The sequence below is a fragment of the Theobroma cacao genome, chromosome 10, assembly GCF_000208745.1.
Source record: "Theobroma cacao cultivar B97-61/B2 chromosome 10, Criollo_cocoa_genome_V2, whole genome shotgun sequence".
In the NCBI taxonomy this organism is placed as follows: Eukaryota; Viridiplantae; Streptophyta; class Magnoliopsida; order Malvales; family Malvaceae; genus Theobroma; species Theobroma cacao.
In genome coordinates, this window is record NC_030859.1 from 609,990 (window position 1) to 632,554 (window position 22,565).

Here is a 22,565-nt window from a genome sequence, read left to right on the forward strand (position 1 = left end):
CATAGCTGACAAGATCTTGAATTATTCTAATCTATTCATTCTAATAAGTATTTTCGACTTATCTTTCAATCACATTGTACAAAAAATTAACTCATTAAACTAAATTTCCACGCGGTATCGACTCTTCTATTCTTCTCACTCCCTTCTAATTTTGGAGATGACTTTTCTTTCACTTCCAGGTAAATTCTTCGTTGCCTTTATTCTAAACTGCATACATATAGTCAAATTGATCTTTTACATCAAAAAAACCTTAGCTTAAATTCCCATTCCTCCAACATTCCCTTGTTTAGGTGGCACAACCCGAAGCAACACCCCACCATGACGGTCCACACGTAGGGTATTCATACGTTAATGGTTCGGTGAAGTGGGGTCAGGGTCATTGATTCAGACTCTAAAGTAGGAAAACCGAAGTGAAAGTCTCATAAAAAAGAGATAACCATTTTTTTTTTCCAAAGAAACCATTGACTCTGATGAGCTAGAATGCTGAATCAAGCTGAGTCTTCCAAAGGGGGACAGGAAGACAAATCCGTGATTCTCGATGGAAAGACACTGGCATATTTCTAAAGTTTTTGTGAGTGAAGTGACTGACAGGCCAGCACTTTCCTTTCTTTTTTTTCCTGATAGGACTAATTACTCCCATTGATTGATGAGAAACTATATGCCTTAACAACACGCACGCAAGGCTAGCTCTATCTCTCCAGCTTGCCTGCCTTATTTATGTCATCTTGTATTAGAGAAAGTCACGAGCTGTCAAGCCTAACCATTTCTTTTATAGAGCCAACAGTCCACAGGGTACTCGTTTACTGTGAATTTGTAGGGTATGGCTTAGCCAAATCTAACCTTCAATTTCTAGTAGTATTTCCATAGATATATACCTCTTAGAATAATATATACAATTACTGGTTAATTAATTTCAAGTGAGGACAATGGTCTTCTTTTGGTAACTTGGCAGGATCTTAATTCTTGTTCTTATTATTAGTTTGTTGTGGTATCCATGACTTTTACCCTTCACTTCCTTGTGATCATAGCCTATTTATTAATTATATTACTCATCACAATTATTATTTTATAAATACATGTCATTATTTAATTAATATGCATCATGCATGGGGGTCATACAACTATAAAATAGCAGACAAAGAGAGAGGTATCTCTCCCTATATTTGTGAAGGAGCTAGGGTTGAACCTGTTGCTGCAACCAAATGTTCATTTCTGTTGCATTCTAAAGCATAAAACCTCAACATATTCTCCCTCTTGCCTGATCTGAGGTGAGGAAAGCTGGTTGCAGACATTAAATTTTTTAAGTCATTTTCTAGGCATGATCTCTCTGGATGACTTGAATCCCTAAACACTGCTGTTCTTTGATCATTTATACTTGGAGTTGCAAACAAAGACTAGCTAAAGACCATGATGGCAAGTGATAGTATTGAAGATTCCGAGACCAGCCAGGACAACAACAACAAGGAAGGCTGCAGTGAAGATGAAGAGGAGGAGGTGAACAAGAGTAACAGCAAGGCAGCAAATGGAGAGAGCTCAAGCAATAGCTCAATTGAAGAAAATGGGAAGAAGCATGCTTCTGGATCTGTTAGGCAGTATAATCGTTCCAAGACACCCAGACTCCGGTGGACTCCTGATCTCCATCTTTGCTTTGTTCATGCAGTTGAAAGACTAGGAGGACAAGATAGTAAGTATTTGTATAAAAGCCAATGAAACTATGGATTCTTTTTTTTCTCTTTTGTACTTGCGATGATGATATATAACCCTCTCAAAAAACCCAAATTTTTTTTTCATATTGTTATGTGTATAAGGAAATCCTACTAATTATATAGTATATAATCCAATTTGTTGGTGCAGGAGCAACACCCAAGTTGGTTCTTCAATTGATGAACATCAAAGGCCTTAGCATAGCTCATGTGAAGAGTCATCTACAGGTTTTTTGATCTTCCAAAGTTTCTTGGAACAAAAATTAAAGTTAATCATATATGATTTTCTTTTGTCAAATTTGATATATATATATTGACTTTTTCTGAATTTGTTTTGGTAGATGTACAGAAGCAAGAAGATTGATGACCCCAATCAAGGTAAGCTTAATTTATTCCCTCAACAAACAATACATAGATTTTGGCCTTAGGGTTTGTTTTCAAGGTGTCTTAGGTCTAGTTTTCTCTCTAATGAAAGTATATATATTTCCACATACATGGCAGCCATGACAGAGCAAGGGCTTCTGTTTGAAGGTGGAGATCACCCTACATACAAACTCAGCCACCTTCCCATGCTGCACAGTTTTGATAATCAGAGGCCTTCTTCAAGTTTTCGGTATAAAGAGCTGTCATCTTTTTCCCTACTTCGAGGAAATCAGTGTCATGTTTATGTTTTTTGAACTGAAAAATGGATTTTTTTTTTGGATTAAAAGATGAAAAGGAAATGTGATTAAATTAGATGTTTTTTCATCTTTTGAAGGTATGGTGATGTTTCGTGGAGAGGGAATGATCAAAAGGTCTATGGCTCTCATAGGGGTGGCAGTGCATTGGCGTTGGATATAGCAACAAAAGGGCTTTACACTTCGGTCACAGAGAGATTGTTTGGAAGCTATCACAATAACTCACTTGGCATTAGTTCCCCAATGGCTGATTCTTGTGTCAGAGGAAAAGCTGCTTCAGGAAGAAGAACTCACCAAACGCTGGAAGAAGTTCAATCTCTTCCTGGATCCTGGCAAACACAAACAAGGCCAAGCAGATTAGGTCCCATTACTTTCACAGCCCAGTTTCAGGAGAGAGGAACAGATCAAACTAGATGTCTGAGCAGCATCAACAATTCAAAGCAAAATAGCTGGAGAATGACTCAAGAAGCCCAAGACAGGCTGAAGAGGAAGACTTCGGCTTCAAATCATGACCTGGATTTAAAGTTATCCCTGAAAATGACACCACCAAACATTAATGATGATGATGAATCTGAAAGGGATAGTTTGGAAAGATTTGCTGGTAGTTTGTCTCTTTCTTTATCTTCACCTTCATCATCTTCGAAGCTTAGCAGCTTGAAGGAAGGAAATGCTGATGGCAGAAAGCATTCAAGGACCATGGCAAGTACCCTGGATCTGACTCTATGAAAGAGACATTAAATGATCAGATCTTGAAGCACTTGATCAATGAGACAATTCATAATCAATGTGGAATGAGACAATTCGTATTCAATGTGAGTCGTTGCCAATGTTAACCTGAAAATGCAAAAATATCAGTAACCGACTTGATCCTCTTTTGTTGTTAGTGCATGGATTTTCGAGAAAATATTGGACGAAATTATAATTTTAGCATTAGGATTAATTTGGGATTTAAGGACTCTCTTTGCTTAACTAGAATTTACTTATAGGAAGAAATAAACCAAAGGAAAATAACTCAGGATTGATCAAGAACCATGTCTTGAACTTTGCTAATTAATATATAGTAATTATCTCTAAAATTATGTTGAAAAAAGACATGTCTCAGAGAGAATATAGTATTTCTCAATGCTCAAATTTTCTCTCACCCCTTCTTCCTCTATTGTATTCTTGTTGGCAATCATTACAGGCAGATGTATTTGACAGGAAATTATAATGCAGTGATCTTACAAGAGAGTTCCATCAAAATCTACATTATTCTATGCATGTAGATATCTTGGGGGGCAGAAGATTTTTTCCTGAAGGGCTTTAGCATCTTAATTCAGAAATTAGTGTATGCATGGTTCCTTGTGTTCATCATATGCAAATGGGTTTCTATTGCTTTATGTGATGTGAGAAAGCCAGCTGTGAATGCATTTGCTCCTGCCTATGTACTTGCATGCACTTGTCAAATGAATATTTGTTCAGTTTGATCGATTTTATTTTAAAATTTCTTTTGAAATATGTATATATACATATATTTATATATATTTATATATATATATTCTTGCAAAAGTTATAGTCTAAGCTCGGGATTGATTCTAAATTGCTTACTAAGGTTATTACATGTATGTATCCTATGCCTTAATTGCTCTTAAATTTCATTTCTACATTGATGATGAAGAAGAAATTAATCTAATTAAATAGAGAACATAAAGCTTATATATATAATGGAAACTATCCTGAAGATCCTAAAGGGAAAAAATGGAAAAAGAAAAAAGGAAGCTTATACGTAAACAAATTGAAAAAAAAAACAAATTAAGGGTTGATTAAGTTATGCTTGTAGGAAATGAGTTCCACATGTAATTAACTTTGGTTGCAATTTTCTTTGGACTTCTCTCCAATCTCACTTCAATGTTTAATGGTTTTGTCAATTCCTATTGCAACTTTTCTTATTATATGCCCAAAATTTGAGTAAATTATCGGTTCAAAAAAGGATTGAAACAAATCTTTATGCCACACAAATCATGGATTAAGATCTTAAAAACATTAAAACACTTGATTTCGATTAAGATTTGAAGTCAAGATTGGGTTCCCCAAGCCTTAGTCCTTATACCAATCGATTACCGACCCAAAGTCCAAATTTGTCTTAAAAACAGGCTTGAGACATGAGGCTAAGCTCCAAAACTTTCTTGGTCTTTGGACTGAAAGACGCTGGCCCAAGGTTCAGGCTAGCAACCAAGGACATGCCCCAAGGTTCAGCCAGGAACCAAGGCTAGGATATGCACCAAGGTTCAGCCCAGGAATCAAGCCTAGAACAAGCCGGAAAGGGGCTCCCGGGTTCACAATTTCACTTCCCAACAATTGAAAAACATGAACAGAACAAAGATTTTTCTATCTCTTCGATCCCCACGTGCAATGCAAGTAAATAAAAAGGTAAAGAAAAGCCAAGAAAATCACAAGAACCAATGAAAATTGAGCAAAAGATGAGGTTTTTAGACCCTTTCAGGACAAAACCCCGCAACCGGACACATACGTATGTTTTTTGACGGTTATTTCCAAGTCACTTCCCCTTTGTTTCCCCCCCGCAGAATCCTCGGTATATGCTTCCAGCATCTGTTCTTATCCTCCTGTCCTCTCTTCCCTTTCCCTCCCCACCTCTTTTTTCTTTTTTTTCTATGTCATTTCCTTTCATTGTGAACCATGGCCAGCAGCACAAGAGCTTCTTCTCTTCTTCTTCTTAATCATAAAAACAACCATTTTACTCTCTCTTTAAACTCAAAAAGACCTTCTCTTTTCCACTCTTTTCCTTCTGTTTCCTCCCAGAATCCTCTTTTCTCTGTCTCTTTCTCTCTATCGCTCTCCTCTTCTCCATCACCTTCCACTTCCAGCAGCATCACACGCGTCTCCACAGCGGCTTTAGAGTACGCGCCACCAGCACCCGACTCCAACAATTTCCAGCAGGAAATCTCCCGCCTCAAAACGCTGCGTTTGAAACTCTCAGCTTCGAAAACTCTCAAGCAGAAACTCAAAGTTCTGAACTCTGATTCGAAAGTCAAGCATTTTTTAAATACCCGAGGTTTTGAAAGGGTTTTAGGTTCGCTCGGTTTGGGATTAGACGAGTCGTTTCTGGTCAAATGTTTGGTTGCAGCTGGTCAAGAGCACGTGCTCGAAATGGGTTTTGGATTTGGAGAGAAAGGAGGGGATGGAGTGAGGAGTTCTGTCAAGACCGCGCTTTATGCTTTGGTGGAAATGATTGAGAAATGGGATGTGAATAATGGTGGTTTGAGAGAAGGTTTTGTGAAGAGTCAGAACGGTAGCGTTTTGGAGGATGAGGATAGTGAGGACTTGAGAAAGTTGCTGAAGATTTTGGGAGAGATTGAGGAGTTTTATGGTTGCATTGGAGGAATTATTGGGTAAGTTTTTCTCTGCTCCTTTATGTATGTTTTAGCATTTTGTTTGGTAGGAAGGGGAAAATGTTGAGGAAAAAAGGATAGTATCGGCCTAATATGTAAGTAAAATGATTAAGTTTAGTTAAATCAGTGTTTTCCTTTCGTAGGTGGAAGGATTGGATTTTGAGGGAATGGAACGGTGCCATTATTCATAATCAGTGTTTTCCTTAGCTGTTTCCTTATGTTAATTGCAGCTTCATTTGTTCTGACTCTGTTTAAAAGCATTTTCACCTTGTATGCAAACTTTCCTTTTATAGCTGTGTAGCAAACTGCTTAAATAGGATGTAAGCATAGTTTAGCTGTTTTGCATAATTGATTTTCATTCATCTCACTGGGATAAGAAATGTATACATAAGCTAACATATAGGCTGCATTCTAGCTAAAGCATGAGATAATACAAAGAAAGGGCTCAATTCGTAACAGAAGAATCTGGCAGAGGTATTACCTTGAAGATTCTGACAGAAAATTACACACTTCATGCTCTTGGAAGAAGGCTTCTTAGCTCTGTGTCTTTATCCCCTGCCTTTATTCTACTCCATAAATGGCTTGGATCAAAATGACTTTCCTTTGAACTGTTCTATTTTCAGTTCCCAAGGAAGGCTTTATTAATATTAAATGCAAAATCAAAATTCCCATCTTTACCATGTCTTTTACATATCCTAATTGGGTGGGCAGAGGATTGAGTCATTTTCTTGACATAACTTTCCAGATATCTTTACCATATACGGAACTTATTTCATGATTGCTTTGTTGTTTTCCTCCATATTTCTTCTTTTCACATATTTTCAGATTGTTCAATGTCATAAAATTTTGGAATATACTAAATAGTTTAAATAAAATACTTGCTGCAGATATCAGATAATGGTGCTGGAGCTTCTTTCCCGATCCTCACATGAAATGCAGACTACAAATCACTCCCAGCATGTACATGAATCAATGGAATACCAGTTTTTGGAAATTCATGTGCCTACTGGATGTGACCTTTCTCAAAATACAGAATATGCATCTCAAGCAGCTTTATGGGGAATTGAGGTTAGTGGCGAGCGTGTCCTGTTCTTGTAAATGAAAAGGATGTGCCACAAGTTTGCTTGAATAATAAGATCTTATCCTTTTTAGGGTTTGCCAGACTTAGGTGAAATATATCCTTTGGGAGGTTCAGCAGACAGGCTTGGTTTGGTTGATCCTGACACAGGTGAATGTCTTCCGGCTGCAATGCTTCGTTATTGTGGGCGGACATTATTAGAAGGTCTTATCAGAGATCTTCAGGTATGAGATCACTGTTGTAAAGCCTGAAACATTAGTTTATGTTTATGATGCTTTACGAAAAGATAACAGTTAAGTGATTCATTACTAGAAAACAAATTATAAGTACACTCTTTATTTCGACATCATGTTTTATTTTATAATTGCAAGGCTAGAGAGTTCCTGTACTTCAAGCTGTATGGAAAACAATGCATCACTCCTGTTGCAATCATGACAAGTTCAGCAAAGAACAACCATGAACATATCACATCACTTTGTGAAAGACTTGGATGGTTTGGAAGAGGACGATCAAGTTTCCAACTCTTTGAACAGGTTTTGAGTTGAAACTATGAAAATGCCTTCTATTGTCTCTTCTATTCCATTAAATAAATATTGTGGTTATTTTAGAAATTTGACTTCTAAATTGTCAGCCTCTAGTTCCGACTGTAAGCGCAGAAGACGGGCAATGGTTGGTCAGGAAACCATTTGTGCCTGTATGCAAGCCTGGTGGTCATGGTGTACTATGGAAACTTGCTTATGACAAAGGCATCTTTCAATGGTTTTATGATCATGGAAGGAAAGGTGCTACTGTTCGGCAAGTCAGGTTTGCCATATTCACTATATATCAGAAATTATTTGCAAACATTATCATGTACCAGTTGCTGAATTTAAGATTTCCATGGGTGAGTTTGCAGTAATGTTGTGGCTGCTACAGATGTGACCCTCTTGGCATTGGCAGGGATTGGTTTACATCATGGAAAGGTAAGCTCATGTTGGAAACACCGATTTAGTATGCTCTTTCTTTTGTGGGCCTAACAAAATCAGATTGAGGTAGAATGTGTCCGCTAATGTTTTCAAACATTTTTCCTTCAATTTGCATATTACAATCAAGGATAAGATCTCTGGGAGTTCTTTAATAAGTTTGATCAGGAAGTTTATTGCACATTTGAAGATACACATCTCTGGTCATATGCTGAGTTCATCAGGACCAAGGTCATTTGCTATCTTGTATTGCCATACTGATTCTATTTGTAACAGAAACTGGGATTTGCTTCCTGCAAGCGGAACTCAGGGGCTACAGAAGGAGTCAATGTTTTAATTGAGAAGAAGAACCTTGATGGGAAGTGGGCATATGGTTTGTCATGCATTGAATACACTGAGTTTGATAAGTTTGGAATCACAAGTGGACCTCCTTCACCCAATAGGTACACAGTAATTTTCGCTATAATATGGTTATAAGCATGCAGTTTCAATTTTGCTTTTTGTTTTTGTTGTGCTTTTTAACATCAATATAATAACTCTCCAGCTTATTACATATTGTTTTTCATGTATGTCTTTTTCTTCAAGAACTTACGTCAAGCAATAAAGTCAGAAATTTCTCTTCCTTGTGTCAAGTTTGCAGGCAGAGTTCCCTGCCAATACCAACATTCTTTATGTGGATCTACCTTCCGCTGAACTAGTTGGATCAACAAGAAGTGAAAGAAGTTTACCTGGCGTAGTATTAAATACAAAGAAGTCAATTGTATATACGGATTATTTTGGAAGCTGGCACAGGTAGTTAGCTTGTTTCTTTTGGCAGGGTTAGCTAGTTTGTTTTTGATAAATTTTATCTAGCATTTCATATTTCACTGCCCTTGTTTGCACAATTAATTGAAGTATGGATCATGTTCCGCGTCAACTTTTTTGAAATTAATAACCAATGCTAGTATAACTATCAGTTTTTGCTGATGATGACCCTGGCACTAATGCTGACAACTTTCTACTTGCAGTGTCCATGGTGGCAGGCTGGAGTGCACTATGCAAAACATTGCAGATAATTTTCTTAATACATATTCATCTAGATGTTACAAAGGTGTGGAAGGTATGGTATTGGCTGGGTTCAACTGTGACTTCTCACGTCCATCATGCGTTATCATCTGGTTAACATCACAGCTACATGTGTCTACAGATAAATTGGATACCTTTATTGTTTATAATGAAAGGAGAAGGGTTACATCATCTGCTAAGAAGAAAAGAAAACATGCAGACATGTCTCTTCACCAGGTAGTTTTCTGGATATTCTTCTTGTGCATCCTTGTTCTATTATCAAATGAAACTGCTTCAGATTCAAATATGGCTTTCTGGGAGATCAGATGCTCAATATCATTTTTTTTTTTTTTGTATATCTTCCTATATTAATTAGTGGCTTTCTTGTTTTCACTCTCCTGGATTTTTATTTGAATTCCTTTTGCTTCATTTGAGCATAATCACTGCATGCTGTTAAGTAAGTTACTTTTGTTTTCTCCAACAGTAATATAAGTATGAGTTATTGTGCAGACTCCTGATGGTTCACTGTTGGATATCATGCGGAATGCCTATGATCTTCTTTCGCACTGTGATATTGATCTTCCTGAGGTATTTCCTATAAGAGTTCTTGCAATATTACTGCCCAAATCAGTTTCAGTTGAATGACATGGATTGTCACCATGTAGTAGATCTGCTTATTATTTAGTATTTATTTTCATTATGATGCGTAAGAAATTGTTAAAATTTTCCAGTCTTTGTGTAAAAAATAAAAATCGAACCACGCTATAATTGGTGAATATCCTATTCAAGTGTATTGAGCTATAGTGTTCTCTTTCATATTATGCAGGTTGAAGGTAATGATAAGTATGTAGACTCTGGACCACCATTTCTCATCTTTCTTCATCCTGCACTTGGCCCACTTTGGGAGGTCACCAGACAGAAAGTAAGTATATTCAGGCTTTTGGTAGACTCAAAAGTTTTTGCTGTTAATGCTTCTTTTTCCGCTTTTGGTGTAATTGTTCTGGGACTTTGTAGATAAAAGATCATAAATCCATTTCAGCCAAAACTTGTTATTAACTTTCAAAAGTTCCAGAATTGAAGCTGTAATGCTAATCATCAATCCATCATATTTTGAAGTAATAATGATGTTTTCTTTGCCTTCTTAGTTTAGTGGGGGTTCCATTTCAAAGGGCTCAGAACTACAAATAGAGGTTGCAGAGTTCTTATGGAGAAATGTTCAGGTTATAATCTCTTGACATACGGTTTAACTAATGCATGCTAGATCATTATATGCTGATATGGTTTGTTTCTTTCAGCTTGAAGGGAGCATGATTATTGCAGCTGACAACATTATGGGCTCAACTAGGGTTGATGAAAATGGTGAACCAACACTACAATATGGGCACAGGTTTGATATTGCATGCTTTTCCGAGAATCTTCAAAGGGGATATCAAACAACTTCTCAGGTTCAAAAGTGAGTTCATCTATGCAGGTATGGAAGGTGTAAGTTACATAATGTGAAGGTGCTGAATGATGGAATTGACTGGAGTTCTGGAGATAATGTATATTGGAAGCATGATGTTCGTCATTTTGAGGCACTTAAGGTCATACTTCATGGAAATGCTGAGTTTGAGGCCAGCAATGTTACCATACAGGTTATATGCGATAACAATCTCAATATTTAGCTTTGTGTTGCATTCCAGGAATGATATAACAAATCCAATCAGTTCTTTTTCTTTGTATGGTTTGAAGCAACATAAACATTGACTCATGCACAAACTTGCATATAGGCAGCTGCCATTCTTGGATCCATGCAGTGAATCATTTTTCCTTCTATACAGGGAAATCATTTATTTGAAGTCCCAGATGGCTACAGAATGAAGATCACTTCTGGAGATCCAGGTTTTTATGCCTCAATATGTCTTGCTTCTTTGCTTTCTAGATTGCCTAATTAGAGCTCACTTACTTTTATTGTTGTTATTAGTTTTTAAGTTTCAGATTTGTCCTGTCAATCTTCCCCTCAAGGGATGTAGAAATTACAGGATTGGGGACTTATTTGGTCTCCTATAATTATAATTCAATCACCTTCTATTTTTAGTATCTGTAAATTTTCGGAAACTTGGTTATAGTTTTAGTTTATTACTTTCTATCATCTAAACAAAAAAGTTTGCTGTTATGCTTCTAGAATGATCTCAAATTTTATACAAATTTTTATCCTTAATTCATCTTTAGTATTAATATCTATTTCAGGTCTAGCTCTTCAGTTGGACCCCTTACCACAGAATCTGATGGATAGAGGAAGCTGGTTCTGGAAATACAATATCAATGGCTGTCACATTTTGTTGGAATTAATAGAGTTGTGAAATAATACCCAGATGCTTAACCTTGCTCTTATGTGAATCATGGTTCACGAATACTGAGCTTCGACCTCTCTGATTCTGATTGGTTGAACATAAGTTTAACCTTTTCTCAACTAGGATGTTTCATTAAAGTAAATTGAATTGGAGTCATCTAGAAAGTTATGAAGTCCCGGCCATAGTTCTTTGCATATAATTCTTTTTTGTTGTAGTTACATTGCTCATGTAACTTAGACTGTAAAAGAACGGTGTAAAAGTTCCAGCAATGAAATCTGTATCTATATTCATTAAAATTCTTGTATTCATATTCAATCTGCTAGTAATGAAAGACATTGAAAGTAATAATATGAGGATCAGAAGCAGATAATTATCCTTTATTGTAAACAAGCCTATCATGAAGGTGATTTAAAGCTGAATGATGAGATTCATTTACAGAAAAACTTTTACACTTTCTTTCTTTCTTTTGTCCAAATCCACAAATTTACACTCTCTAGATGTTGGCGACATGCTATCCGACTGGATTGTGAGATTGGGAGCAGCACCTGTTGAGTAATCTAAGCAATGCATCAGCCTTTCTTCGAGCTTTTGAAGAGCCATCAGCAGCCAAGCTTTGAAGGGAAGGAATACTTCGCGGATTGATCAACAGGCGTCTGGCAACTTCCTCTCCTCCATCTTTGCACAACCCCAGCAAAAGCGTTATTGAGTTCTCCTTTCCTTTGGCTGATCCAAATCTCAAGAGATCAATGAGAAGAGGCACCAAAACTCTACTCTTCTTTATAGCTTCAAGCCCTTGAGGGCAGCTCAGAAGTAGCGCCAGCACTCCCAAGGCATCATCAGTTACGCCTGCCTTGTCATCCATCAACAATTCAATGAGCAAAGGGACTGTCCCAGCAGCTATGATGCTTGCTTTGTTAGCATTATAAAGTGCAAGGTTGAATATTGCAGTTGCAGCATCCCTTTTGGCAACTGTTGTTCCTTCTCTCAGGAGCCCAACCAGGGCCAGAATTGTTGTCGGTCGGGCTCCAATTGCCATCTTGAAGTTATCTATCATTGACAGGCTAAATATTGCTGCTGCTGCGTTTCCTCTTGCCTCCATGGTTTTTCCTGATTCCAAAACTTCAACTATATTGTCGATTCCTCCAGCTGCCATTATTAAGACCTTGTTGTTATCAAAAATGGAAAGATTGAGCAAGGCAGTGACAGCATTTTCCTGGATTCTCGGATCATTGGAACTTAGCAATGTCACAAGAAATGGTATAGCTCCTGCCTCTGCAATTAACCTGCGATTATCCATGCCGGTCTTCGCAAGCAACCGCAGCTCATAAGCTGCCTGCCTTTGGATATCGGGGGACCCCATTGCTAACTTCCCTACTAAAAACTCAGCTGTCATTTTGACAGCATCTATTGCCACTTTGGTTGCAGAAATGTGATCAATGGCTTTCTCACAGGCTTTTTGCTTGCTATTACTTCTCTCCAACTCTGATGTATTTGAAGATGAACATTCTGTTAATGGGATGTTGTTCTCTTGGCACCATTGGTGCACTAGACTCTTGAGTGCATAGTTGGGTATCAAGGCCATGTGAATTAACCTCTGCCCACTTTTCGGACATGTGTGACGTCCTGTGTTGATCCATTGAGCTATTGAATTTCGTTCGTATGTATGCCCAGATGCTACGATCACTGGATCTTTCATCAGGTCAAGCGAAATCGGGCAACGAAATTCATCAGGAATATTCAAAGACATTGACTGAGAAGTTGAAGACTGATCAAGATTTCTGTTTATGGAACCACATGACTGCTTGATGTCTTCTTTGTTCTTCTCACATTCTTCACTACTGGAGAAAATCATGGATTTGGAATACGAAACAAAGGATACGAGATTGTTTATGTTGGAAACTACAAACAGTCCTCCTGTACCTGCCTGCTTCAGTGCTTCTGCCTCTAGCTTTGATATCTCTTCCTCATAATCCAGTGGGCTTCTCAACCCAATGCTGCTTAAAACTTCTTTCACTGTTTCAATGTCAACGAACCGTTGGTTCTTCCTGTTCTTTCCATTGTTAGAGGCCATTACTTGGAGAAGCTCTTCCCTTCTTTGAACCTCCCTGAGGTCTACAAACAATTCAGCCCTTTTCGCCTGCTTGTGAAGCAGCTCAACTTGCTCTCTGATATCTACCGTTATATCAAGCAAACTCAGAGGTAGAATGTCGAGTGCCCTCCCCATCTCCTTCACTATCGCATAGAATTGGTTGGAAATGAGCTCTGTCTGTATCAGGCCCCAAATAGAGCTACCATCCCTGCACCCTTCGGTCAAAACTTTCACTCTCCGGATCACAGAGAAAAGCTCAGTGAGACACAAGACTGAAGATGGAGGGAGCGGGCTGTTTATTTCCTGAATCTCTTCAAACAAAGATGAAAGGAGCTTGATCCTCCTCATCATGGTTGAAATGTTCCTAACCTGTACAAAAGGAAGCTTTTCCATTGAAGCTACTTCATTAGATACATGAATCAAGGACTGCAACAAAGACCCAGATGGCAAAAACCCCGAGGAAGCCATCACAGGAGGGAGAGCCAATTCCATGACTGAATTTCTCTCCAAGAGTGAGTCAGTTCCTGAAGCAGTTTGCCACCATTTTTTCCATGCCAAAGGTTTTATTAAAAAGTTAGGTAACTTTGAACAAACTTCTTTATTATCATTCTTTGCATGGAAATCTTGACTGCTTCTCTTTGTACATTTAACAGAAAAAGACAACAGGGTGGATGCCAGCAGGTGAACCATGGACTTCCAGGCTGCTGCCACTTGGAGGACTTCCCTGGTTCAAAGCGCTAGATGCATTCCCCGCCAGTTTTATATTCAAAAAACACTGAATTATTTAACCAGTCTTGTCAACTTTTCTGTTTGGTAGCTTCCTAGACTAGTTTCTTACATATATATATATTTTTTTCCCCATTTTTAGACTGTTTTACCAAAGAAATGTTTAGGCTTTCATCTGACTTTTTGACTTTTACATCCGAGCATTTATCTTATTAAATGATGTATAATTTTTTATATAAAGAGTAAGACTTGAAAAAAAAAAACTTACCACCATGAGAGACACTTTCATCTCAGTAATCATTGATCACCACCCCATTTCCATTGCTTGATTCAGATTGTGTAGTGTTCTGAAACTGATTTGGTTTCTTATTGTTGTAGATAATAATCTGAAACATCCTTAGATTTGGCATCTCAAGTGTGCCTAATAGCAAAAATTTACAGATAAAAAAACATGATTAAAAATATTGCATTAGATGTCAAAAATCTTGTTATCGTTCAAATTTTTTATATTCCATTTGAAAATATCATTTTACGGATAAAAATTATTAAAAAATGTTAACAATTATATATTGTTTCTTCATCAGTTGAAAAGTTGAATTCAATTCATACGACTCGAAATATTAAAACTTGCGAGTCAAAAAGCCAAAGCCAAATCCTTTTGATCAAAGCCTTCCCTTGAATTCAGCAGTCAGATGAGAAAAGAGTTGAACTCCATGGGGAAACAGCCTTAAAGCCAAACCCTCCTTTTGCTTTTTCTCTTACAATTGACTGGGTCACCAACTGTATTTGGAATCTTCTGTTTGGCTTTCTTGCGTCAGAGGAAACATTTCTTTAATCAGCTCCCTTGGTACTTTTCAACTCTTCGTTTTATTCTACTTCACAAGATCTGATATAAGGTATAGGCCAGCAACAGTATGTAGGACAACTTGCATTGGTGTTACAACATCAACGTTGAAAACGACACAATCATATGTACTCAATGTTGATGTTCCAAGGCATTTGATTAATACTCTTTCCGTTTTTAAATATTTGTCTTTCTTCGAATTTTATGGAAATTCATATAAAAATTATAATATAAATTTGTCTATGCTCCTTAATATGAAAAAATTAAAAAAAATCATAAAAAACCAATTTATAATATATAAAAAATAAGAATAATGAATGTTTAAAAAAGATACATTCATTACGACGTGTTAACTTTTTCTAAAAAACATTTTACTAATCTAATTATATTATTACTAATTCTTTATATTCTATATGCATATATTTACATGTATATATATAAATGTATACGTATATAATTTAAATATTCAAAGATAATTAAAGACAAATAACCCAAAAACTCTATAAATTTATCAAGGTATGACTTTTTTTTCTTTGGCTAAAATTAGCATACGAGGCTGTCCATATATGCAAAGAATATGCCAAAAACATCAATAATTATTTTACTCAATTATTTTAAAGAGTCTCTCCACTATAAAAAAAAAAAAGAAAAATTTGTGTACGAATTGACATGACCTTACAAGGAAAAAAAAGTGAGGCTTCAAGATGGCCCTTTTTCTAATGCTTTGATATTTTTGGCAAGCCTTAGAAAGTTTGTAAATTTTTGTTAACTTTATGCTTTGCCACATGGAGAACATCATGTCATCATAATCATAAAATCTTATAAGCAACAACAACCACCACCTTTTTCTTTATTAGCTAATTCCAAGAAATATAAATAATAATGTCAATAATAAAAAAAAATCAATTTCCCCCCAAAAAAAATGAATAAACAACATGTAATAAGATGATCTTTTATCGTATCCAAACAAACTGAAAAATTAATTTTTGTTAAACTTAATATTAATTAGTATTTTTTGTCTAAATGACATATGATATGAGCAGCTAACGCGTCAACCATGTTAATTGTTACGTTGATTACGTTAACTCATGTGTCATGTAAACATAAAATGCTAGCTGTAGGATTTAACAACAGTTAATTTTTTGATAAATTCGAGGATTTGTTTAAATGTAAATTAAAGTTTAAAAGTTCGTTTTAGTTAAAAAATAGTTAAGTAGAGGAATTTTTTTAACTATTTATGTCAAAATTCTTATTTTATTATTCACTATATTTAGAAGAATGACATAAAGTATTGATTAAGAGTAGTACATACTAAAATTTTCTTGGATTCTTCATTGGATGAAATTATTTGCAAGTCCCATCTCAAGATTTAGACAATAAAAACATAGGAGATTTCAATACTAGTACTTTTGAAGGTAAAAGAGTTATGCTTCTTTCTCCTCCTTCATTAGTGTTGTGGGCCCTCACAAGTCAAACGTTTGGAAAGATGGTGATGGTGGGTTTAATCAATCGCAAGAATCAATAGTGGAGGTGGAGCAACACCAAAGTCAAGCTACAGTCCCCCACACACAATCATTTTACAACCAGAACCAATAGTGGAGCTTTCCTTCTATCCTCTCCATATCAATCAACAATTCTTTTGGGCCGGCCCGTTCCCCCGTCCTCTTTTTTCTTTCTTTCAGTTGGAAACGCAAGCCTTTTACGCGTGTCGATCACAGTCCGTTTGATATCCGGGCCCATACCCATCGGACGGCTCGTGTCTTAGCCCATTTTAGCCTTTGGTTTTTTATTAAGCTAGGTTTCATTGTTTTTAGAGAGAAAACGACAAGCATTAAAACAAGTGGGCTCTTTGGGAGGAGCATTATCATCTCTCTCTCTCTTTTCTCCTTTCCCAACCACACAATTTGTTTGAAGTGACACCTTGCTAACTCATTTCTTGAAACTTTGGTTGGTAATAGAAAACAAAATAATAAATTCTGATTTTCAATCTTCAAATTTATCTTTTTCTTTTATTTTATATAATTTTTTTGTTAATAAACATAAGAACAAAGTTCATACCCAATGGGAATATAATAATTTTCGATCAAATTGATATTTGTATAAAGATAATATAATTGGATATTTTATAATATCTGACCCGATTAATATGTACCTTATTCGTTGTCATTTTTAATTTTGTAAAATTGGGTGATAGATAAAATCGAGATCGGAGATCGAAGGGAACCTATCAAAAAATTTAAATCTATTTTTCCCTCATAGTACCAATAATGTTTCACTAGGGACTATGTAATTTCCCCATTTTAGAAAAAAAAATAAGGGGTGACAATATTGGCTCCACAAAATGCAAAGTGGGGATTCCTTATTGATCTTTTTCAACCTTTCTAGTCTTCCTTTCATGGGGATAAAGCCCCAAGCAATCTCCAGGGCTCAATGCTTTTCTTGTGAAAGTTCTCCTGTCCAATCAAATGGGGATCTCTCATCTTTTATCAAAGAACTGCCACTTCACAACCAAACTCACCAATACTGATTCATAATGCTGCCCCATGTACAATTATTTCTAGCCCCACTTCCAAGATATAAAACAAAATAAATACATTTTCTTTTGTGTTTTTTTTTTTTCTCTCTCTCTCTTTCCAAGTCTTTGAATCAATGTTTTAGTCTTAGATATTTTTCAAGATTGTTGGAACAAGTTCTTCATTTGTTTTACTTATGGAGAATTATTTTATTCATTAACACCTGAGGTTTTTAGATTTTGTAAACGAGATTAAAGGTTCAACAAGTTTTTCGTTAGAGTATATTTATGAAATGGATACATTTTCAATTAAATTCACCGAGGTTCGACAAATGTTCTATTAAAGTATATTTATGAAATGGATAGTTTCAATTAAAAGTTCAATAATTGTTTTGTAAATTTATAAAATGGGTACGTTTTTAATTAAATTCATCAAAGTTTGACAAGTATTTCATTAGAGTATATTTATAAAATGGTTATGAGGTTCGAGTAAGTGTTTAATAAAATGAGTAATGGCCCGTGCAGGTCTCAAACCTACGACCTTCGTGTTATTAGCATGACGCTCTAACCAATTTAGCATATAAGCTTAAATAATATTTTATACTTTACATACTCTTTGCTATTGTTTTTACAAATAAAAATATATATTTTTTATAATTTTATATCACGTGCCTCTTAAATTTTTTATGTTAGTCTGTAACGAGATTATAATAAATTCAAATAAATAAAAGTATGATAAAATTTCATATCAAATAAGTAGGATAATGTTCATAAACATATACAAATAAATACTGTATACATCTTATCAAGTTAATTTTTTTTAAAAGGAAGTAAAGATCTCGTAACATTGTAACATTTCTACTAGCCTGCTACTGTTTAAAAAGGTCGAGCCTATTTAAATGGAAGCTAGACAAGAGGATAGGACATTGGAAGTTGAAAGCCATTTGTAGTGGGGGGCGGTGTGATGTGAAGCCATGAGGAGCCAGGAGCCACGTTCAAGGGCTTCTTGTGCAGCTTGCAAGCTATTGAAAAGGAGGTGCACTCCCAACTGTATTTTCGCACCATATTTTCGATCCGATGAACCGAAGAAATTCGCCAAGGTCCACAAGGTTTTTGGTGCCAGCAATGTGAGCAAGATCCTGATCGAAGTGCCCGAAGAGCAGCGAGAGGAGACGGTGAATTCCCTGGCTTACGAGGCTGAAGCAAGGCTTAGGGACCCTGTCTATGGTTGCATTGGTGCCATAGCCTTGTTGCAGAGGAAGATGATCGAGCTGCAACATGACTTGGCCCTTGCCAGAGAACGTCTGGCTCGGTATGCTGCAACCACTTCCTCTGCTATCATCAGCAGTGACCGGGTTAGCATGGGTCCATTCGGTGAGTTTCAGGTCCCGGCTGCTTCTTGTGGAGGATTCATTGACAGTTTCAGCCTGAATTCATTTGAAGTGAACCAAGATGCACATATGTATGATTTTAGCCAAATTCCATATGTATAAAGATCTCTCTCTCTCTCTCTCTCCCTCTTGTTGGTTACTAGCTCTGAAAAAACTTGGCATCTTTGGCCTTAAATCTATGTTTCAAGATCAAGATCAAGTAAGAAATTAAATGGGAATTCAAAAGGGATTCTCTAAATAAGTTAAAAAGTAAGATAAAAGTGATAAATATGTGTGCAATTTTGTTTAGTGTTCTCAAAAGTAGTCATTTCAAAGGACCAGTTGAAATTATAACTCAATTGGCAATCTCCAAAGTGTAGGCCAGAGTGCTGCCTTCATTTTCAGATACTCTCCTGCCCAACCAAGCAAGTATCACATGCTCTTGTTCGCAAGCTTGGCCTAATTCTTCCCCGCATGAATTATGACCGATATTGCCCATTGTTACCCTGTCCTCTCTCTCTCTCTCTCTGTTATTTTTCCGAAACAAGTTTTAACTGCGATAACGTGGTCCTGCTTCCTTCCCTGAGGTTGAAGTCTCTAGGATCCGAGGGTTGGGGTAAGTGAGGCGATGGACACAAACTTATCTTTCATTTGTCCTTTGGTGCATGAGTAAACACAACAATGTCATTAGCTTTTCAACATGTTAATGTCACCGGACTTTTACTCTCACTCCAAAAAACTAATTTAACGAGACGTGGTAACATTCACACTTATAAGTTTAAGAACTCTCCCTTACTTATCTAAGGTGAAATTTCATAGCATTCTCTCTCACCCAAATTGGTGACTTTTTTGTCACAGATTGGTCACCTTGCCTACGCCATCCGTTAAAACACTTGGTATGACACCGAAATCGAGTCCGAGTTAACTCTAATCTTCTCTCCAAAAAACAAACTTGATAAAGTGCGTAACGTCCAAAATTATAAACCCAAGACACCTCTTTTATCTATTTGACGTGAATTCCATACCATTAAAACATCTCCGGGAGATTTTGACCATAATCCAAGAAAAGCACATTTTTCGATTTGAGTTCTTGGAGCTGAAAAATGAAGCTTCAAATATTCCAATTGCTCAAACAAACTTTCCAATTGCTCAAACTTCCACAGAATTCTAATCAAGTCAGGATTAGCTATCTTCTTACAAGGTAGTTCTTCCATTTTCCACATTAAACTATCAATTATAACAATAAAACTACAGAATACAAAAACTTAACAAGTTGATAAAGATTATTGTATTATAACAAGTAGAAATGTTACGATGGACCTGCAGCAAACAACTGCTTATGTACAAGAAATGTTACGACCACCACATGCACTTGATTTTCGATGCGATTGGATCTACAGATAGAGACTTCTGTCTCAGTTAATTGAGATCGAAAGAGGACATAGTCACAAAGATAATCAGACTCAGCTTCTATTTTCAGATGGTATGGCACAATCTCCTAGTGCTTCTTCCCTGTTCAATTGCATGAAAAGTTCACAAAGATGCTTATCAGACATCAGAATGTAAACAGAAACCAAGCCCAAGCTTAGTACTAATATGAACTTCATATGATGAATCAAGCTTAATAGCAACCGGAGTTTCGTATACCTATCAGTTCTAAATTCTATTAACAAAAATTAATCAGATAATATGAGGCAGCGGGATGTTGTTCTCGCTGCAGTGCATCAAAGAGAGAGAATACGAGGCAGCGTCTTGTTAAAAGAACACCTCTCTGTTTCCCCCTTCTTTAATGACTCTAATTACTCCAAACCCAAACAAAATACTAGTTCACCGTAAACATTATTTTCACATGCATCGTTTACTTCTTTTGGAACAGCTCACGTTATATGTGAAGCAAGGGCTAAAGTTCAGATACCAAATTTACATTTCAGGCACACAGCCTCTATATAACAACGCTAACCGAACAACATTCCAATATTAAAAGTTTTTTGATATACGATAAGGGTAATGCTAATCGTGGTAATTATTGGGCAACATGGCAACATTCAGATAGACACATATGATAGGTTCAGGTTGGGTTCAAGGTAATGCTAATGGTGGTATATTAAAAGTTTTTGATAAATGATAAGGGTAATGCTAATGGTGGTAATTACTGGCAACATGGCAACATTCAAACAGAGACATTTGATAGGTTCGGATTTGGTTCGAGGTAATGCCAATGGTGGTAAGTAGTGGTGAACTTTGGTGTTAAAAGACAATGACAGTCAGCATGCAAACATTAAGATTAAGTTCGAAATAGTCCAACTTGAACACTAATTACCACCATTGGCACCACCTTAAGCCAAATATAAACCATCAAAGGTGTTTACGAAATATAATAACAATTGTTAACTTAAGAATCAAGGCAAATCTAAGCCATCAAACTCGTTTATCAATCATCAAATCTAATAACATTAGTTCAAATATCTGTGATAATCAACAAAATTTTCCACAAAATTCAAACTTTTTTACTTGAAACAGAGCCAATTGAAGCAAAAATTCAAACTTTGGCATGATAAAGCAAGGAATTTTAGTTTTTTCCTGATTACCTGAGCGAGTCAAATGCTTTTGCCGCTTCGATTTCTCCATCTCCAACTGAGCATCTACAAGCATGTTCATTCTTTGAAACTCCAGATCCTTGGTAAACTCCATTCTCTGTTTCTCAAGCTCCATCATCTGCTGTTGCTTCGAGCTCTCGATCCTCTCATAGATCTCCCCGAACTTCAAAATCGCTCTGGCTAATTCCCTACACGCAGCTCCATCGGATAATCCTACGTCCTCCACTCGATGCTCTTTTCTCACCTCGTCCTCGTCTCCGTCCTCGTCGCCAAACGAGCTCTCCGTCGACCTCGGCCCCTTTAGAAAAGATGTCGCTTTTGGTTTGATTGTGAAGGTAACGGCGGAATGCTTTTTATTGACGGAGGCGTTAGCGCCGATGAGGGAGTCGATGCGTTTGAAAAACGGCCATTTTGACGGCGGGGGCTTGGCTCTTTCCAGCTTGTATTTCTTCTTCAACGTGTCGATCCGATTCTTGCATTGGACGTCGGTTTTCCTCGGCTTCGCGCCGTTTTGACGGGAGTTAACGGCGTCAGCCACTTCTTGCCAGTCCTTCTGACGGAGGTTCCCTCTGTTAAGCCTTAAATAACGGTCTCCCCACGCCTCGATGAGCGTACCGGTTGCCCCCTCGCTCCAACAGTCTTCGCGACCGCCGCCGCCGCCTCCGGAGGAGTGGGTGATGTGAGGAAGACCACGGAGGTTCATGGAGGGAAGCTGCTAACGTGTGCGCCGGAGGAAAGGAGGATCGAGGATAAAGGAAGCGGGAGAAGAATCGGCTACTGCCAGGAGCACATGGGGGAAAATGGTGAGAAGTAAGGGGGACTTGGCCGTGCATTTCTTTTGTGACCGGCGGTGACGTCAGCTCTCCCGTATTTGGATTTGGGGTTGGGACGGGATGGACTTTGGACTATTGTACCAATCATACGTCCGTGCAAATTTTGCCATATCCAATGGCACTCCTCTGCAAGTCAAAATTTTACTCAAATTTTTAATTAATTAAAATTAACTTATTTCCATCGATAGCATATAATCGAAACCGATTAATTATATCTTAAAATCCAAAATAAACAAAATCGACTTATTTCTAATTATTAATAATATTTAATCAAAATAATTACAATCAACTTATCTCAAACTTATATATCATAATACGAAATTTGTGTATTAATTTTTTTCTTTCTTTAAATTTTAAAATCGATTGAATTATATCTCGACTTATTTTGATCAGCTCAATTAACAAGAA

General features: G+C 36.8%; 5 protein-coding genes across 7 annotated transcripts; 3 read left to right on the forward strand and 2 right to left on the reverse strand.

Moving 5' to 3' along the window:
* LOC18585816 (two-component response regulator ARR14) lies at positions 1,092–3,759 on the forward strand. 3 transcript variants are annotated; one of them, XR_001929673.1, is made up of 6 exons: positions 1,092–1,684; positions 1,855–1,931; positions 2,045–2,081; positions 2,205–2,316; positions 2,461–3,192; positions 3,564–3,759. XR_001929673.1 is itself a non-coding variant. In XM_007008841.2 (5 exons), exons 1-5 carry the CDS (start codon positions 1,408–1,410, stop codon positions 3,104–3,106), a joined length of 1,149 nt encoding a protein of 382 aa, XP_007008903.2. In that variant the 5' UTR covers positions 1,092–1,407; the 3' UTR covers positions 3,107–3,263. The 3 variants fall into 3 exon arrangements, 1 of the variants encoding a protein (XP_007008903.2); XR_001929674.1 differs by having other exon boundaries at positions 3,581–3,759; XM_007008841.2 differs by lacking the exon at positions 3,564–3,759 and having other exon boundaries at positions 2,461–3,263.
* On the forward strand, positions 4,899–11,482 carry LOC18585817 (UTP--glucose-1-phosphate uridylyltransferase 3, chloroplastic). Its single transcript, XM_018129202.1, has 17 exons — positions 4,899–5,769; positions 6,657–6,837; positions 6,922–7,071; positions 7,219–7,380; positions 7,479–7,651; positions 7,743–7,809; positions 8,086–8,252; positions 8,443–8,601; positions 8,817–8,908; positions 8,996–9,090; positions 9,364–9,441; positions 9,680–9,775; positions 9,999–10,073; positions 10,149–10,240; positions 10,325–10,487; positions 10,674–10,734; positions 11,083–11,482. The coding sequence occupies exons 1-17, from the start codon at positions 5,057–5,059 to the stop codon at positions 11,193–11,195; spliced, it is 2,637 nt and encodes an 878-aa protein (XP_017984691.1). The 5' UTR covers positions 4,899–5,056; the 3' UTR covers positions 11,196–11,482.
* Positions 11,556–14,196, reverse strand: LOC18585818 (U-box domain-containing protein 1). The gene has a single exon (XM_018129203.1). The coding sequence runs from the start codon at positions 13,963–13,965 to the stop codon at positions 11,698–11,700; it is 2,268 nt and encodes a 755-aa protein (XP_017984692.1). The 5' UTR covers positions 13,966–14,196; the 3' UTR covers positions 11,556–11,697.
* LOC18585819 (LOB domain-containing protein 21) lies at positions 18,227–18,997 on the forward strand. Its single transcript, XM_007008848.2, has one exon. It carries the CDS (start codon positions 18,332–18,334, stop codon positions 18,848–18,850), a length of 519 nt encoding a protein of 172 aa, XP_007008910.1. The 5' UTR covers positions 18,227–18,331; the 3' UTR covers positions 18,851–18,997.
* Positions 19,852–22,270, reverse strand: LOC18585820 (trihelix transcription factor ASIL2). The gene is made up of 2 exons (XM_007008849.2): positions 21,316–22,270; positions 19,852–20,239 (listed from the first exon to the last, which is right to left on the reverse strand). The coding sequence occupies exons 1-2, from the start codon at positions 22,025–22,027 to the stop codon at positions 20,226–20,228; spliced, it is 726 nt and encodes a 241-aa protein (XP_007008911.2). The 5' UTR covers positions 22,028–22,270; the 3' UTR covers positions 19,852–20,225.

What these genes read in the sequence shown, in the direction of transcription:
- LOC18585820 (XM_007008849.2), bottom strand. Translation starts at nt 22,027, where the DNA reads ATGAACCTCCGTGGTCTTCCTCACATCACCCACTCCTCCGGAGGCGGC.
- LOC18585819 (XM_007008848.2), top strand. Translation starts at nt 18,332, where the DNA reads ATGAGGAGCCAGGAGCCACGTTCAAGGGCTTCTTGTGCAGCTTGCAAG.
- LOC18585818 (XM_018129203.1), bottom strand. Translation starts at nt 13,965, where the DNA reads ATGGTTCACCTGCTGGCATCCACCCTGTTGTCTTTTTCTGTTAAATGT.
- LOC18585816 (XM_007008841.2), top strand. Translation starts at nt 1,408, where the DNA reads ATGATGGCAAGTGATAGTATTGAAGATTCCGAGACCAGCCAGGACAAC. An exon ending in AAGACTAGGAGGACAAGATA is followed by an intron (nt 1,685 to 1,854) that starts GTAAGTATTTGT and finishes TTGTTGGTGCAG; the next exon opens with GAGCAACACCCAAGTTGGTT. An exon ending in AGGCCTTCTTCAAGTTTTCG is followed by an intron (nt 2,317 to 2,460) that starts GTATAAAGAGCT and finishes CATCTTTTGAAG; the next exon opens with GTATGGTGATGTTTCGTGGA.
- LOC18585817 (XM_018129202.1), top strand. Translation starts at nt 5,057, where the DNA reads ATGGCCAGCAGCACAAGAGCTTCTTCTCTTCTTCTTCTTAATCATAAA. An exon ending in GTTTCCAACTCTTTGAACAG is followed by an intron (nt 7,381 to 7,478) that starts GTTTTGAGTTGA and finishes CTAAATTGTCAG; the next exon opens with CCTCTAGTTCCGACTGTAAG. An exon ending in GGGAGGTCACCAGACAGAAA is followed by an intron (nt 9,776 to 9,998) that starts GTAAGTATATTC and finishes TTGCCTTCTTAG; the next exon opens with TTTAGTGGGGGTTCCATTTC.